We start from the raw sequence: 16,835 nt of genomic DNA, 5'->3' as shown, positions 1-16,835 counted from the left end.
GCACTGTGGAGGTCCTTAGGCAAAGAATTATTGCCAAGAGGGGCTGGACGCTTGCCCCGTACTGTCCAGGTCGAGCCCCAGCCCTGCTCTTGCATGTTCTAGAACAGGGCAGTTTCTTTCGGGGGGGGGGGATAGCTCAGTGGTTTGAGCATTGGCCTGCTAAACCCAGGGTTGTGAGTTCAATCCTTGAGGGGGCCGCTTGGGGATCTGGGGCAAAATCAGTACTTGGTCCTGCTAGTGAAGGCAGGGGGCTGGACTCGATGACCTTTCAAGGTACCTTCCTGTTCTAGGAGATGGGATATCTCCATTCTTTTCTTTCTCCGTTGACAGTAACCATCTGAATAGAATCAAGGTAAAAAGAGAGGGAGGGAAAGTGGAGATTGGAGACCTAACGTGCAGCCCGGTCCAATACTCCACCCACTGGCTTGGGCACGATGGCCTCACACAGAGCCACAGGGCTAGGGCTGCAGCCCCAGGCCCAAGCAGAGGAAAAGGGGCCGCAAGAGGAGGCGAGCAAACGGAAGCAACACGCTGCCTGGTGCAGCAGAGCAGCTTGGGGCCGGCCCGCTTCATTCCCAGGCCAGCTCACCTAGCAAAACGGTTTGCTACCCTAGGCTGGAGGTGGGGCAGCAGGGGAGAGCCCAGTGCAGGGGCAGGAGGGATGAGCCATGCCCCCCCCCAGGTCGGATCCTGCCTGAGACCGTAGGTACATACACAGGGCGGGCAGCCCCTCTCACCACCGCTATTTCTGGTGCACCCGCTTGTGCGGAGCTACCGCAGGTACGTCGCAAATGGAGCTTGAGCCCTGGCGTCTGCTTAGCCTAGCCGAGATCACGCTGCAGCGGCCAGAGGGACATGCTGGCGGAGAGGAAAACTGGGCTGGGGGCTGGTAACGGCCTCTGATGAATGACCAGGCTCCAAGCGTGGAGGCTGGTTCCTGCGGAGAAGGGAAGCTCTCACTCCGCCTTTCTTCTCGTGCCATTTGTTGCAGAGGGCATTCCATCGACGCCTTTACAGTGAGGGACCAGCAGCCCTTGTACCCGAGCACATTGGGGATCAGGCTGCAGGCTCAGGCAACTCGACTCCTTCCCTGCATACAGGCACGAGACCACGGACACTTTAAAAAACAGCAGTTTAATTAAAATAGAGGTTAAAAATGCTATGAACAGCTGGTTGGGGGGAGGTTTAGAAAGTCCACAGAGCTCAGCAGCGTGGAGGAACACCAGTTGTACAGAACGTACAGACACTTTTACAGGCTGGAGAGCACAAATCTACACGTCTTAGCAGTGATAATAAGAGAAGCTGTTTCTTCAGGCTCGGCCGCTCCCACATCCACGAAGGGCTCTGTCTGGGCTGGGGCTAGTTGAAGCCATGGGGCGTGTGGGTCTGGCTAGCGTGACCATTTCACAGCTCTGCGGGAGGAACAGCGCGAGGCCCCTTCCTGCTCAAACCAGCAGCTTTCCTTGGGGGCATTGGAAAGGAGCCAGGTTTCACGGCGTAGTTTCCTGAGGCACGGGGCTATCTGCAGACAAGGCTTCTTAGTTGGCTTTGTTTCTACAGCCATCGCTCTGGATTTGGAGCGCAGAGGAAACCAGGGGCCAGTACCAGCCCCAGCCGTGTAGTATGGCCCCCCCAGTTTGCTCATCGTGGCACAGGGAAGCAGAGCGCTTGGTAAGAACCCCCAGTCAGCACGGGGTCAACCTAGGCGCACGGCCGCCATGAGATGGCAGAGAAATCCCTCGAAGGGCCACCCCTGGGGAAAGCTGGAGGAGGTTCTGACTGGAGGACAGGGTGGGGAAGCACCTCAGGGACAGAGAAGGGGCTGGTAAGCAGGTATTATGGATGGGGGCAGCATTGCCCTCAGAAATGGCCAGTTGAGAGTCTGGCCAGCCTACTAAGAAGCAGCCCTGGCAAGCAGGAGCCAACGCTGGTCCCCGACTCTTGCTCGCAAGGCAGGGGTGCAGCTGTAGCGTATGGGATTCAGTGGAGACCAGAACATCTGAGCAAGCCGCACTTTGCCTTCGGTTAGCAACAGAGAGGGGGAGTCAGCTGGACCAAGCAGGCCGGCTTGGTGGGAGGAGAATTTGGACCCTCCACTCTGCTCCAAGATTGGAAGGTGCCAGGGGCTTCTCTCTTCCTATAGGGGGGCCCAATACTGACAAAAGGTCCACACTCATTAGCAGCACCAGAACAGCTTTAGGAAGGCAAGACCGCACCAGACTAACGAGGCAGCGGGCTGCCCAGGCCCGGGAGCGCCCGTGGCCACGTTAATAGTCTTGGAGACCGTATGCAACTTGAGTCTGCTGGGGTACAACGCCTTCAAGTCTTCCAAGGCCCCGTAAGCAGCCATGGAGAACTCAGGGTCCCCCGTGGTGAGCAGGTCGAAGACGCAGGACTGGAAATACACGTCCTCCACCTGCAGGATGTGGCGGCACTGCTCGGTGGCCATCTCCACCGTGTAGGCCCGTCGGGAGCTGGGCCAGAGGGGGCTGGAGCTCCCCACATTCAGCCTGTGCTCCTGGATCAGCTCGTTCTTCGGGCAGCCGTGCAGACAGAGCTGGAGGCCGGCGCTCTCCTCCGAGAGGTTCAGGGTCTCCTCCGGCACACGGATGGCGAAGGTGAGGTAGCGGCCCACTTGGCGGATGATGACGGTGCTGCCGATGTAGTTGGCCTGGATCTCCACCTGGCCGGCGGCCGGCTTTTCCAGGATGCGCAGGCTGCTGGCGCCCTCCTGCCACCCTCCGGTTCTGGTGCCGTCACTGAACGCCAGCGGCAGGTCCTCTGTGGTCGCCTGATAAACCTTCTGCTCCGTGCAGCCCTGGTAACTCTTAAAGATCAGCGTGATCTGCAGAGGAGACAGAAAGCAAGGAGATCAGCCTGGGGAAAACGCAGCCTGGTCCCCACCTCCCACTGCAGCTGTGTCCACTGGGGAAAGGCACCGGGCGACGTGGCCGCTCACAATGAGGCTTTGGGGATAGGCGCTGGAGCACCCACAGGAAAAAAATAGTGGGTGCTCAGCACCCACCGGTGGGCCCCACCGAGCAGCTCCTCCCTCTTCCCCACTCCAGTGACTCCCACCCGCCGAGGATCAGGGAGCCGGGGCCGGGAGCTGGGTCACGGCTCCAGGAAGGGGGGACATGGACAGGGATAAGGGGGCCGAGGTTGGGCGCAGAGCTATTGGGGGGGACATGGGCGTGGGGCTGACTGCGGGGGCCAGGAGCAGAGCTGGGTGGCGCTCCCTTCCCGTCCCCCATGGGGCCTGGTCCCCAGCCATGCCCCCGCAAACATTCCTCCATCCCCCCACACTTTGGGGACCTCTGCCCTAAGCCATCTGTTCTCTACTTCCCAGTGACACATTCCACTGGAGCTGAAGCTTACCTCCCGCACTGTGTGTGTGCGGGTCGTGAGGAACCCAGGGGCCCCAGAACATCTATTCTGCTAGAGGCACCTTGACTCAAGTTGTTTCAAACCTGGCAACCGGGCCCACAACCTTAAAGAGCCGCTCATAGCTGCAGCTCTCCTCTGGGCCCCCCAACCCTCCGCTGGGCCCCCCAACCCTCCGCTGGCACATCCAGGACGTGGTTCTACAGAGCACCGCGAGAGCTAATAAATCACAAAGTTCATCGTCGCTTCTAACTCCGACCTCGGCCGCCGTCAGAGCCGACGTCGCTTTTGGTAACCAGCGGGAAGTCAACCGGGCCGGCAGATGTCCACACAGCCTAAAGAGCGTTCACAGGGGCATGCTCAGCAGAAGGGGTAAGTGCGGGCAGAGGCTGACCCGAGCTGGGCTATCCCAGCCAACGTTGAGGTGTGGGGAAGGGAACTTCCCAAACTCTGCTGTGCCTCTTTTATGGTTAGAGACCGTCAACGTCCAGTGAGGCCAGCCCTGAACTCACCAGGGACAGCAGCTGTTTCAAGGCTCCTGCACGGGTTTAAACTTAGGCGACAAGAGGCCATCAGCACCGTGGCCTTGTCTGGCGGCAAGGGAAGCCAGGCGCCAGCCGGATACGTGTACAGGACAGGATATTTGCCTTCGTCTCTCAACAAGGCCCAACGCATAGGTGGGGCCCTTCATTTTCCGTTCTTATTTTATTTTTCTCGGGAATGGATCAGTGTTTATTACCACCACCACAAAAACAGGTGAAAATCAGGGCAAAAAACTATTAATAATTTTCTAGGTAAATATCGGGTTTTATTTTGGTGGGCCGAAAGACAGGGGGGTGGAAAGTATCTAGTAGATTAAGGTTTTGAATTCTGTTCATCAATGTGGGTTGCTGCAGAACTAAAACAGAACTCAACACTCAATGCCACCTCTGTGTTTAAGGAAACAGTACATCCCTAATGCCCAACTAAAACTTTTCATTGTCTACACGACAAAGTTAAGTTGACTTTATGGACGTCGACATTAAGCCTCCGATTGAAGCAAGTCGATCTTGCGTGTCCACAGAGTGCATCCTCACTAGCAGGGCTTGCATCGACGCATGGAGCACTGCATCATGAGTAGCTATCCCTCAGTGCATGTAGCCAAGTGGAATTTTGGGTTGGGCTTGCAATGCCTTATGGGACCAAAACATTGGCACGGGTGGTTAGGGGAACATCACGTTAACCTCCCGTGATGCGCTTACCTCCCTCCCTCCCAGAAATCAATGGCAAACAAACCAAGCCTTTTTCGCGAGCCTGGGTTATCCACGCGGACGCCATAGCACGATAAGCATGGACCCCGCTCGGCTGTACTCTGTTGTTGTGAGTGCCTTATCCTGCAGTATTTACACAGCCGCCACACGGAACAACGTGATGCCACACAAGCAACCTTGCTGGAAGACCTAGAGCGAAGCAATTCACAGTTGCTGGTGACAGTCACGCATCACCTTGACATAGTCGAGCACCGTTTCTGGGCCTGGGAAACAAGCACTGCCTGGTGAGACCGCCTCGTTATTTGGCTATGGGATGACGAGCAAGGCTGCAGAACTTTCCAGTGCCTAAGGCCACTTTCCAGGAACTGCGTGAAGAGCGTTCCCCAGCCCTGAAACGCAGCAACAGTAAAATGAGAGCTGCTCTGACAGCAGAGAAGCGAGTGGCGATAGCTCTGTGGAAGCTTGCAATGCCAGACTGCTACCAGTCAGTGGGGAACCAATTCGGAGTGAGTAAATCTAATGTAGGATCTGTTGTGATCCAAGGTTGCAGGGCCATTAACAGACTTCTGCGAAGAAGGGTAGTGATTCTGGGCAACATACAGGACATAGTGGATGCTTTTGTCGCGATGGGGTTCCCTAACTTCAGTGGGGCCATAGAACACATGTCCCTATCTTGGCACCAGCCCACCTTGCCAAAGAGCACATAAACCAAAAAGGGGTACTTCTTAATAGTGTTGCAAGCGCTGGTGGATCACAGGGGCTATTTCATCAACATGGGACGGCCGGGAAAGGTGCATGACGCAGACATCTTTAGGAACACAGGTCTGTTCAGAAAGCTGAAAGCAGGGACTTTCTTTCCAGACTGAAAAATAACCATTGGTGATGTTGAAATGCCAATCGTGAACCTGGGAGACCCAGCCTACTCCTTGCTTCCATGGCTCATGGAGCCTGGACAGCAGTAAGGACCAGTTCAACCATTGGCTGAGCAAGTGCAGAATGGTGGTGAAATGTACCTTTGGACGTTTAAAAGGTTGCTGGCGCTGTTTGCTTACTAGGTTAGACCTCAGTGAAAGCAATATCCCCATTGTTATTGCTTCCTGCTGTGTGCTCCACACATATCTGTGAAACAAAGGGAGAAAAGTTTCCCCCGGGGTGGGGAGGTTGAGGCAGATCACATGGCAGCCAATTTTGAGCAGCCAGACACCAGGGCACTAAGAAGAGCACATTAAGGGGCTCTGCGTCTCCGTGAGGCTTTGAAAACCAGTTTCAGCAGTGAGCCAGAGTAATGTGACACTTAACTGTGTTGTTCCTTACCAAGCTGTCCTCTTCCTTGCACTTCCTCCCCTTTAAACTCCACCCCCATCAACCACCATGTGTTGAATGAATAAAGAGCCTTTTCTCCTCAATCCGTTAAGTTTTATTATGCACACAAAACACAGAGACAGCAAAGAAAAGTAAGATAACCAGGGGCAAAAGGGCTGATAACACTGTGGGGGGGAGAAACAAGGAAAGTTTGCTTACAGCTGCACTGCAACAACAATTAAAAGGTGTGGGAATGGGCACCTTCTGGTCCTTGTACCCTCCTCTGGTGTTGAGTGCAAGGGATACAGAACACCCCACATGCACACATCTAATAGGATGTTTGGGGGAGGAGGATGTAGAACTGGGCGATGATGGCAGCAGGTTCAGCATTGGCTGCAGCGAGACTCTTGCATCCAGCTGCCTTTCATGAACCTCAACATGTCTGACTGCTCATTCATAATCCGCAGCATCTCTTCCTGCATCCCTGTATGCTCTCCTGTCCTCCCTGTCCAGGTCCAGGTCCTCAGACAGTGCAATCCTCCATGCTCAGAGCTCCGTCTTGTCACTCTCGGAGGCATGCGTTAACGCATTGAACACATCCTCCTGCGTCTTCTTTTTCTGCCTTCTAATCTGGGAAAGTCTCTGTCCCAGTGTGGAGGATGCGCCGACGGACAAGGTTTCTGCTGCAAAGCATGAGGGTAGCATTGACAGTGCTTACATGGTTTCTGGTGCAAGGTAAACGTTTTTGGTTTAAAAAATAAAATAAAAAAAAAAACACCCCACCACCCATCAATGCATTTCACTGCAAGCCACAACGGAATCTCAACCGCTGGCTATTGCAAGTGTCGGTTTGCTGCTCCAGCTTGGGCGAGTAAGGCCACGAGGCATGGGCAAGAGGCCTTGTGCTGCTGCTTTTGTGGGATCACAGGTTGGAACTTGAGAAAAGCCCCCTTTCTCCTAGCAACCTGGACGGTGCTTGAGGACAGGCACCAGGGTAAAGCCCCGCCAATAGTTTGTTTTTTTACAAAAGCGGCACCGGGTTGAGGGGGAAGGGAGACAAACAAGCTCCTCTCCCCCCCCCCCCCCCCACCATCCCCCATGCTGCTTGCAATACCCGGTGATCCCTTCCAACCACAGCACATTTGGGAAAGCCTGGTTGTATGACTCATATTTCACCAAACAGGTGGTGGATCTCTTGCTGAATTATTTGTGGTTTAAGGGCTAGCATTGAAAGCTTCCCCCGTTCCCCCTAGGTGACCCTGTGCGATATCACTCTCCTGAGGGGAACAGAGGCGCCAAGGGAGCAGATGTTGAAAGTGTCTGGGTACAGAGCTGGTCCTTATGCTGCCATGCTGTGTGTTGCAATGATCCCAGCAGAGTTAATACTGGAGTGACGTGGGAAAGTGTCCTACCGTGGAGAATGCAAAAGGGCAGCCCTTCCCCGAAACCTTCTGTAAAGGATTGCAGAGTATCTCCATGGAGGACTCCCGGGCCATCCCCGTGCACATAAACCGTCTGTTTCGGAGAGCACCCTCGGCGTAGCTGGAGTGGCCACCGATACCCACTACACCTACTTTTTTGTTCAGATTAAACATAAAATATAGTAGCATGTAACCCCTACAGTTTGACTGGAAACGTGGACTCACCAGAGGTGCCTTTCCCAGCATCACGCTCCGCTGCCAACTGGTCCTGTGAAGGGATGGGCTCCAGGGTTAAAAGCAGTTCTTAGCTGTCGGGAGAAAACGGATCCTCCGCTTGCCTGCCTCCAGGGGCAGCTCTATGTATTTTGCCGCCCCAAGCACGGCGGGCAGGCAGCTTTCGGCAGCATGCCTGCGGGAGGTCCACCGATCCCGCACCTTTGACGTACCCGCTGCCAAATTGCCGCTGAAGCCATGGGACCGGCAGGCATGCCGCTGAAGGCTCCCTGACTGCCGCCCCCACAGCGACCGGCAGGCCCCCCCCCCCCGCGGCTTGCCACCCCAGGCACACACTTGGTGCGTTGGTGCCTGGAGCTGCCCATGCCTGCCTCATATTCTCCACCTCCTCTTCCTCGTCAACAATGTCCTCCTCATTGTTGCTCGAGGTCACCCGGGGCTCCTGGCAGGTATCCATGGAGTGTTTTGGGGAGCAATGGGGTCGCCGCCGAGAATCGCATGCAGCTCCTCATAGAAGCGGCACGTCTGTGGGGCAAAACCAGAATGACTGTTGGCCTCCCTTGTCTTCTGGTACGCTTGCCGAAGCTCCTTTACTTCCACGCGGCGCTGCTGTGTGTCCCTGGTGTAGCCCTTCTCCCCCATGCAATCTTGGCACAGACGGCAGCGTTTTCTTCTGCTGGATCGAGCTCTGCCTGCACAGACTCTTCTCCCCCACACAGCAATAAGACCCACCACCTCCTATGCGCTCCACGCTGGAGCATGTTTGCAGCCTTGAGTCCCCATGATCAGCTGTGCTGGCGAGCTCTCCACGCTGATCAAAACAGGAAATGAACATTCAAAAGTTCCCAGGGCTTTAACAGGGGAGCGACTGTTTCCTGTGTAACGTGCAGTGGAGTTGAAAGTGCAGTCCAGGACGGTCACAGCAGAGCACTGTGGGACACCGCCTGGAGGCCAATTCATTCGAATTACACAACGCCATGTCGACCTGCGGCTGTCGAATCAAGCGCTACGCCTCTCACGGAGGTGGAGTACAGAAGTTGACTTAGGTCGGCAGAAGGGACTCAGTAATGTAGACACATACATTATTAGATTGACTTAATGTAGCTTATGTCGACCTAAGTTTGTAGTGTAGACCAGACGTGTACTATTAGCCTATAAATATTTACATTTAAAAATTGGGCCACACCATTTGCAGCACATACTTCATTCTTTTCTCCTGTTTCTCTCTTTTTTTTTAAACTTTCGAATACTTCCTTGTGTTCAAAAACGTAATCAGACACGTTTTCATTTTCTTCCCATTTCAGTGTGTCAAATCTTTAAGCCATTATCTGCTAACAGCTGGAGATGTGTACATGGCGGGCGTGACATCCATCCATACCTTCAGATGCGCACACACTTCAGAGCTTGCGTGCAGGCCTGTTTGTTTATTGTGTGCATCTTCTAGACTAATGCATAGTCTTATTTCAACAGGCAGCTTTGCACATACACACAGACTAATGGATTATCTTAATACATAGATCTCCTGCAAGGTATCGTATGTTCCTAATAAAACCAGTTATTTTGTATATATTTGAATGATACAAAAGTAGGGTGAAAAATCAGAAAAGAAAAAAAAAACCTGAATACTACTTTCTGTAAAACCCAGGTAAAAATCGGTTTAAACTGAAAACAAAAGGGCTTACGCATGGGGTAGGCAGGTAAGGACAAGTGCCCTGAAGGGTTCAGCACGGCACACTGTTCTCAAACTCCAGCCCGGGACAGCCTATGGTCTCAACCTGGGTGTGCCAAGTTGCTGCTCCCACCTCTTATTATTTGGGTCTCCGTAGCACCTAGGAACGCCAGTCATGGGCCGGCCCCCTTCTGTGCTAGGCTCTGTACAAACAGAACTGCCAGTCCTGTTCTGTCCATTCCCTCCGGGGCACCTGGCACTGGCCACTGTCGGAAGACAGGATACTGGGCTAGATGGACCTTTGGTGTGACCCAGTATGGCCGTTCTTATGTTCTTTCAGTCCTCTCCCAAAGCACTTACAATCTAAGCCCCACTTCCTCCTGGTTCTAGATCCATCCCCAGCTCATGGTTTCCAGAGACTCTGACCAACTAAACTAGAGAGAATCCTTCTTTCCTGCTACTCCAAGCAACATTTCCCCCCCCCTCCCTTTGTGTGGGGGAGATGGGGCTTCTTTGGTGTACGTTCACCCGTTACCGGCTGTGCAGCTGAAACAATCTGCAAAGGAGGGGATGTCAACACACAGGACGGCAGAAATAAGCAGTCTAGGAGATTGGGGGTGGGGAGGTAGGTGGGGGCCTCGGTCACCCACAGAGGGAAATCAGTCCTTAACGAACAGAAAGCCCTACCAGCAGCATGAAGAACTGAACAGCTGACGTACAAAAGATGGGGGCTGTAATTAAGCCCCGCACTGTAACTGGTTTATTTTCCCCCCTCACCTCCGAAGGGCCAGTTCCCAGGAGCCACGCCCTGCAGACGTGGCAGGGAAGATGGAGACTCAAGACTGAAGGGAAGGTGGGTTGGAAAGACACAGTCCTCAGTGAGGCACCTGAGAACCACAGCCTTGCCCCAGGCTGCCCACCTATCTAGCTGCCCCCCTCCAACGGCTTTCGCTAGGGAGCATACCCTGACCTCCCCTCCTGTCCTACAACACCAGAGTGATGGTCTCTGATGCTCCCCTGCAGCAGAACACCACCGGCTGCTGGATGAGCATTAGCCTTGACGATGAAGACCCGTCCTTCCTTAGCTGTGCTAGCCACAAGGAGAACGAGCGTAGCAGGGACTACGCAGGGTGCTCGGCCGGTTAAAGCTGGACCCAGAACGCAGGCGGACGGCCCCTAATCTAAATCAACCGTCAAGAAGCTGAAGCACAGAGGGGGAAAAAAACCCTCCCAGCTTCCCTCAACTGGAGAAGACCCAGGAGGAAACAGGAGGGGAGCCCTCAAGACCTGAACTGTACAGAGGGTTTGGGGCTACACAGAGCCCTCTCACCTCCTCAGCTCCTGCTCACAGATGTGCTGCCTCTCCTCCCTAGACTTCGTCCAACTCCAGAGATCTCAAAACAAAACTCAACTGGAAACAGAGTCACTTTTCCCATCCCTCACTTAAAGCCCTGAAGTGAAGCCAGCTTTGCCGGAAGGTTTGGGAACCGGTCCTGAGTTTGTCGCAAAACTCAGCGGGTTTGGGGCGCTTACACACGGAAGGGTTGCACCGCCCTGCTATGGAGGCAGGCCCTCAACATCCCCCAGGGTCCGAGGGCACCATCTGAACCTCTAATGCCGTCCTGTAATTACAGGAGACCATGGTAACATGGCAGACCTGCGAGAAAGGTACAGAACAAACACACACAATTCTAAGCCCCCATCTAGGAGAGGCTGTTTCCTAAGCACACACTCTGAAATTCACTTCCTCCGATGACCACAAGGGGGTAGCAGATGATCACAGCAGCTTAGTCCCTCCTAACAGAAGCTATTAAGGAGAAGGGTAGGGAGTTGGGTGGGGGGTTGGTTTTTGTTTTGTTTTTTTAAAAAGGGTCTGATTACCTTGCTGGTGGCCGTGGCGCTGGATCCCAGAACAACTGGGACGTTGGTGACCTGGACCGACAGGTACTGATTGTCTATTAGCGGCCAAGCGCCCTCGACTTTACACGTCTGAAACTCATCTTTAAAGGTCCTTAAATGAGGATCCCCAAATAATCCACAGTGGGCAAATTTCTTCTGAAAGCCAGATCTGCTCTCGTAGTTGCACAGCTCTGAAACCAGAGGGTCCGGTGTGCCGGGGGCTTTCGCCGAGGAAGTCGGCCCGTCGCTGGAGCAGTTGTGCTGCGGAAAGAGTTCCTTGATTCGGAAGACGGCCGAGTGATACACCAGGTCTCCCCGGCAGGATTTGGCTGTCTTTCTAGTGCACACGGAGTACGCCCGCAAGGCAATGCAATAATCCACGTCCAGCGGCGTCTCTTCCGGCAAGGCATGGGTAGGAGATGTGGCAGCCACGTAGTCTGCATTGCAGCGCTGGATTCGGCACTGCTGGCCACGCACTGCAAGGAGAAAAGGTCATTCTGATCAACAGCAAACATTTGACGGATGTCAATGATCCGCCCACTAACTAGCAACTAGAGAGGTAGGATCTGCCCTAAGCACAAGTCATATAAAGATGGCTCTTTCCCCCTCCCAATACTGCAATGAAAGCTCCTATCCGGGGGCTTAAAAAAGTCCTATAGGTAGAGAAAACAGAGGCCAAACTCTTCATGACAGCTTGACTGAGATATAGATGTTACCTACTGGCTGTTGTGACCCATCAACGCCTTGCACTTAAGATAGCACTCCAACTCCACACCACTTTACCAACCAGGGCCATCACAATTCTCCTGAGACAGACAAGTATTAAGGCAAGAGTTCAGTATCACCAGCATTTTCTTGTGGTTTTTTATTAACTAAAATCCCCCCTCTCTCTAAGGCAGGGCAGAGCAAAAAAATAACCACGGTTAAAACATTTTTACAGAGTGAAAATAAAGGAGCGGGGTTACTTTTGCAGAAAAATAGGTGTTGTGCATTACATGGATGTTACACAAGCTACAACGTACTACAAACATAGGCAAGACAGCATCAGGCAGTGCAATGCAATGACATGTATATGAAAAGCAAATGCAAACTATACAAAAGTGGCAAAACTATCACTGACATTTACCAGCCAAGTCACAAGATCGACTGCCTGCGTTTGCCATTAGGAAGAGGGGGAAAAAAAATCATGATTTACTTGTTATTCAAAATAAAGTTCCACGCCTCAAGTGAACAGAATTTTGAAAGGCTTGTTTATATCCACCCACATTTTGTCAAGTGTGTAACAATCTGCAAGAGGTCTAGACTACTGTTATTCTTCCTAGAAATACCACTGCACTGTGTGTGTGTTGTGTTCTTATACACACAATGCTACACTGTTTGCTACCCTGAACCAGCCCACAAATGTTAAAGGACAAAACACGCGAGTTATTAAATTCATCCAGTATCCTTCCCGGAGGCAGATATCAGCAATGTAGCAATTTTAGACCCAGCATGCAAATCTGTACTGATTAGCTGTAGATCTTAAACACACAATATCCGCCTCCCTGGAAGCATCTCACAGCCATGTGTGAACATACTGCTGTCACGGGTTTAGCTAGGTTTTACATTAAGGCACAAAACAGTTCTCCCTCTCCCTCCAACTCAGGGAAAAGAAGAAAAGTTACTTTCTATAGTTGGGCTTCTTGGCAATTAGAATAATGAACTGTGGACGGTGCATGGGAGTTAGGAATCTTAAGTTCTATTCCCAATTCTGCCACCGTCTTGTCTGCTCTTGGAGGGGGGGGGGGGGGGGGGAAAATCACCCAGGCTGAAGTTTTCAAAGTCACCCACTAATTTTGGATGCCCACTTGGAGCCTGCCTTTCTGAACCGCTGAGCACCCCTAACTTCCAATGAACTCAGTAACAGCATTGGGTGCTCAGCACCTTAGAAGTCAGGCCCTGGGCATCTCCAGCGGAGCACCCCAGAACTGACGCACCCCAAATTAGTGCACATTTGATATTTTTGACTTTTGCCTCCATCTGGAAAATAGGGAGAATTATCCACCTTCCTAAGTGCTCTGAGCCACACGTGAAATCTGCTAGGAGGGAACGCGAGTCGTTCACTGCATTCCCCACCTTTATGCCTCGTTTACACTTCGACAGCTTCCACAATTCATTGTCTTTTAATGTTTCTGCTCAGCATCTTGTGTAGTTTTTTGCTTAAAATCCAATACTAAAGAGAGACGCTTCACGCCAATGGCCTAGGGATTTTCCTAGTTACAGCAACTGAGGAAACCGTTGACATCTGTTCTAAAACGACACCTTCTTAGACAGCGTCACAAAGATACAATGACCTCTACTAAGAACATATTTCCCCCTCTCACTTTAGGTTTAAACCAAACCTTAATGCTCTGTAAAGAACAAAGTTAGTACATCTTCCACACGCACACCCCCTTTGCAGGGTAGAGTCACTGCAGGGCAGAGGGGCCCAGCCCTACTTCCACATCATTATTCTTCACACAGGATGCAAACCCTCTACCTACTAGGCTGTATTTCATGCTTAGCTAGCAGAAATCCCCTGCGACAGCAGGGGTTACCAGGTAGATCATTCCTCTGCCTACCAGGAATGGCAGTGCTCACACGCCCATGGGCGACAGAATTGGGCACAGAAAGCAGGGAGGGCTGGGAAAGTCCACACCTCCCAGTTGGACCTTCAAGCCCCAGGAGGTTTTATGGGTTAGTGCCTTGGGGTCTGGAGAAGCAGGCAATGGAGAGGACAGCGCCGTGCAGCCCCTGCCAGGGAAGCGGGTCCCCAGCCCAGGAGATGGAGAGGGAGCCGACCCAGCCCTCCTTGGGCCGCTGTCCCTGGCTGGCCCGCCGGCAGCAGAAAGGCGCCTCTGTGCTCCAGGCAGCCGCCTTGTTTGCTTTGGCAGGAGCTGCACGTTCGCTCCTCATAGAAAAAACAAACCTCCCAGAAAAGGCTCGTCCACCCCCACAACACGCACACGCAGGAGGGCCCGCCAACTAAGCTGAGCATCCAGGCTCCTCGTTAGCACACCCCACAGAGGGGCCCCCAACTCAGGCACACCCTGAAGCCCCCCCAATAAGGCATGTGTTTTGGGACCCCCCGCTTCCAACTATGCTGCCACCACCGAGGGGTGCCCAGCAGGGATCCCAGCTCCCAGAGAGAGGGGTCCCCAAAAGAGGCAGCCAATTGGGGATGCCCTCATCCTCTCCCACTATGCATGTGCTCTGGGCTCTCCCTTTCCCCCATGGGGCCCCTCAGTCAAGGCACATGGTCTGGTGCTCCCTGCAGCCCCCCAAATGAGACACCTACCTGGGTACCCCCGACCCAAGGCAGGGGCACCCCATCTCCCCCTTTACACCCCCAGCCCATCTCTGGCTGCTCCCATCAGCTGACTCCCCCCAGCCCCTCCCCTGAGTTTCTATTCCAGTTCCGACCCTGTCCTCCCCAGCATCCCCAGCCCAGCTCCCCCATTCCCTCCAGCATCCCCAGCCCAGCTCCCCCCTTCCCTCCTCCACCTGCTCCAGTCCAGCTCTCAGCATTCCCAGCCCGGGTCCCCCATTCCCCCAACCCAGATCCCCTCAGTCCAGCTCCCACCAACATCCCCAGCCCGGGTTCCCCTGTCCCCCTCTACCACTCCCAGTACAGCTCCCCACTTCCCCTCTCCCCCCAGCATCCCCAGTCCAGCACCCCCCACCATCCCCAATCCAGCTCCCCCAGCATCCCCAGTCTGGCTTCCCCCTTCCCACTCCGGGTCCCCCGTCATTCCCAGCCCAGGTCCCCCTTTCCCCACCTCTACCTGTCCCAGTCCAGCTCCCCCCAGCATCCCCAATCCAGCTCCCCCCACCCCTCAGCATCCCCAGTCTGGCTTCCCCCACCCCACTCCGGGTCCCCCATCATCCCCAGCCCGGGTCCCCTTTCTCCCCCTCTACCTGCCCCAGCCCAGCTCCCCCCCCCCAACCCGGGTCCCCCACCTGCCCCAGCCCAGCTCCCCCCCCCCCCCCCAACCCGGGTCCCCCACCTGCCCCAGCCCAGCTCCCCCCCCCCCCAACCCGGGTCCCCCACCTGCCCCAGCCCAGCTCCCCCCCCCCCCCCCCAACCCGGGTCCCCCACCTGCCCCAGCCCAGCTCCCCCCCCCCCAACCCGGGTCCCCCACCTGCCCCAGCCCAGCTCCCCCCCCCCCCAACCCGGGTCCCCCACCTGCCCCAGCCCAGCTCCCCCCCCCCCAGCCCGGGTCCCCCACCTGCCCCAGCCCAGCTCCCCCCCCCAACCCGGGTCCCCCACCTGCCCCAGCCCAGCTCCCCCCCCCCAACCCAGCTCCCCCCCCCCCAACCCGGGTCCCCCACCTGCCCCAGCCCAGCTCCCCCCCCCCAACCCGGGTCCCCCACCTGCCCCAGCCCAGCTCCCCCCCCCAACCCGGGTCCCCCACCTGCCCCAGCCCAGCTTCCCCCCCCAACCCGGGTCCCCCACCTGCCCCAGCCCAGCTTCCCCCCCCCAACCCGGGTCCCCCACCTGCCCCAGCCCAGCTTCCCCCCCCAACCCGGGTCCCCCACCTGCCCCAGCCCAGCTTCCCCCACCCCCCAGCATCCCCAGCCTGGGTCCCCCTCCAGCGTCTCCAGTCCGGCTCGGCTCGGCTCCCCACTGGCCCCGATCCAGCTCTGCTGCCCCCGGCCCGGCTCCCCCGCTACCTGCGGGCGGCGGGGCCAGGCACACGGACACCAGCAGCACCATGCTGAGCAGAGGCCGCCGCCGCGGCCCCCGGAGCCGCTGCACAGCCGCCGGGGGGAGGCTGCCTGGCCCCATAACCATCCAGCCATCGGCCCGGGAGCCTCCAGCTCCGAGCAGAGCTGCCCCGTCCGCCCCACTCCGCCGGCCCGGGCGAGACTGCGGGGCCCGGCCGCCTCCGTCACCCCAGCGCCGCCAATGGAGCAGCAGAGGCCGCCCAGCGAGCTGCATATTAATAAGGCTGCAGCCAATGGGAAGGCAGCCAGGACCGACTAATCTGCATATTCATTATCCTGCCACCAATGGGCACGAAAGCAGAGCTCCCACATTCGTAGAGTCAATAGCCTCCAACCAATAGGGCAGCTCCAAATGTGAAGCTCCGGCAAATAGGGAAAGAGCCAGACCAAGCTAATCTGCGTAACAATTAGCCTTTCACCAATGGGACGGCACCTAGGCCCAGTTAATCTGCATATTTATTACCCTCCAGCCAATCCGATTCCACCGTGGCAGTCTTGTTCCACAGCGCTGTCCTTCAAGACACAGAGAGCTGCTATTGAGGGCAATGGGGTGGCAACCAGGTCTAATGAAGCCAGAAGGGGAGGGGGAAAGAGATACACTTGGGGATGGGGCAAATATTTGCCTTAGGAGTTCACCAGGTGGCACCACATGGCATGTATTATAGTATTTTATTTGTGGGGCGAGAGGACTGATCCCTCCACATACAGGGGGCCTATTCCCCCATGACCCTTTACAGGGGCGTTCTCTCCCTCCCCGCAAACCCCTAAGAAGGCTTTATCCCATCTGAGTGGCACCCTACAAAACACAAGCCCCCAGGACATGTTCCACTTACCCTTAGAATTACTTTAACCGGTCCCACATGGCCACCCCCATCCTTAACAGGCAGCCTGGCCCCCGTGATCGCCAAACTGGGAGTCAGGACTTCTGGG

General features: G+C 55.3%; 1 protein-coding gene across 1 annotated transcript; it reads right to left on the bottom strand.

Moving 5' to 3' along the window:
• Positions 1 to 1,115: 1,115 nt before the first annotated feature.
• LOC101949352 (repulsive guidance molecule A-like) lies at positions 1,116 to 16,088 on the bottom strand. Its single transcript, XM_005281149.4, has 3 exons — positions 15,852 to 16,088; positions 11,142 to 11,635; positions 1,116 to 2,845 (listed from the first exon to the last, which is right to left on the bottom strand). The coding sequence occupies exons 1-3, from the start codon at positions 15,970 to 15,972 to the stop codon at positions 2,177 to 2,179; spliced, it is 1,284 nt and encodes a 427-aa protein (XP_005281206.2). The 5' UTR covers positions 15,973 to 16,088; the 3' UTR covers positions 1,116 to 2,176.
• Between the last annotated feature and the right edge of the window lie 747 nt (positions 16,089 to 16,835).

Source organism: Chrysemys picta, chromosome 25 (assembly GCF_011386835.1).
Source record: "Chrysemys picta bellii isolate R12L10 chromosome 25, ASM1138683v2, whole genome shotgun sequence".
Lineage (NCBI taxonomy): Eukaryota > Metazoa > Chordata > Testudines > Emydidae > Chrysemys > Chrysemys picta.
The sequence above is the reverse complement of the archived record's forward strand: the minus strand, read 5'-3'. Positions and strand labels throughout refer to the sequence as shown.

Excerpts from the sequence above, each read along its gene's own strand:
- LOC101949352 (XM_005281149.4), bottom strand. The coding sequence starts at position 15,972 with ATGGTTATGGGGCCAGGCAGCCTCCCCCCGGCGGCTGTGCAGCGGCTC. Across the intron at positions 11,636-15,851 it reads CCTGGCCCCGCCGCCCGCAG|TGCGTGGCCAGCAGTGCCGA; the intron begins GTAGCGGGGGAG and ends TTCTCCTTGCAG. Across the intron at positions 2,846-11,141 it reads GCGCCACGGCCACCAGCAAG|ATCACGCTGATCTTTAAGAG; the intron begins GTAATCAGACCC and ends TCTCCTCTGCAG.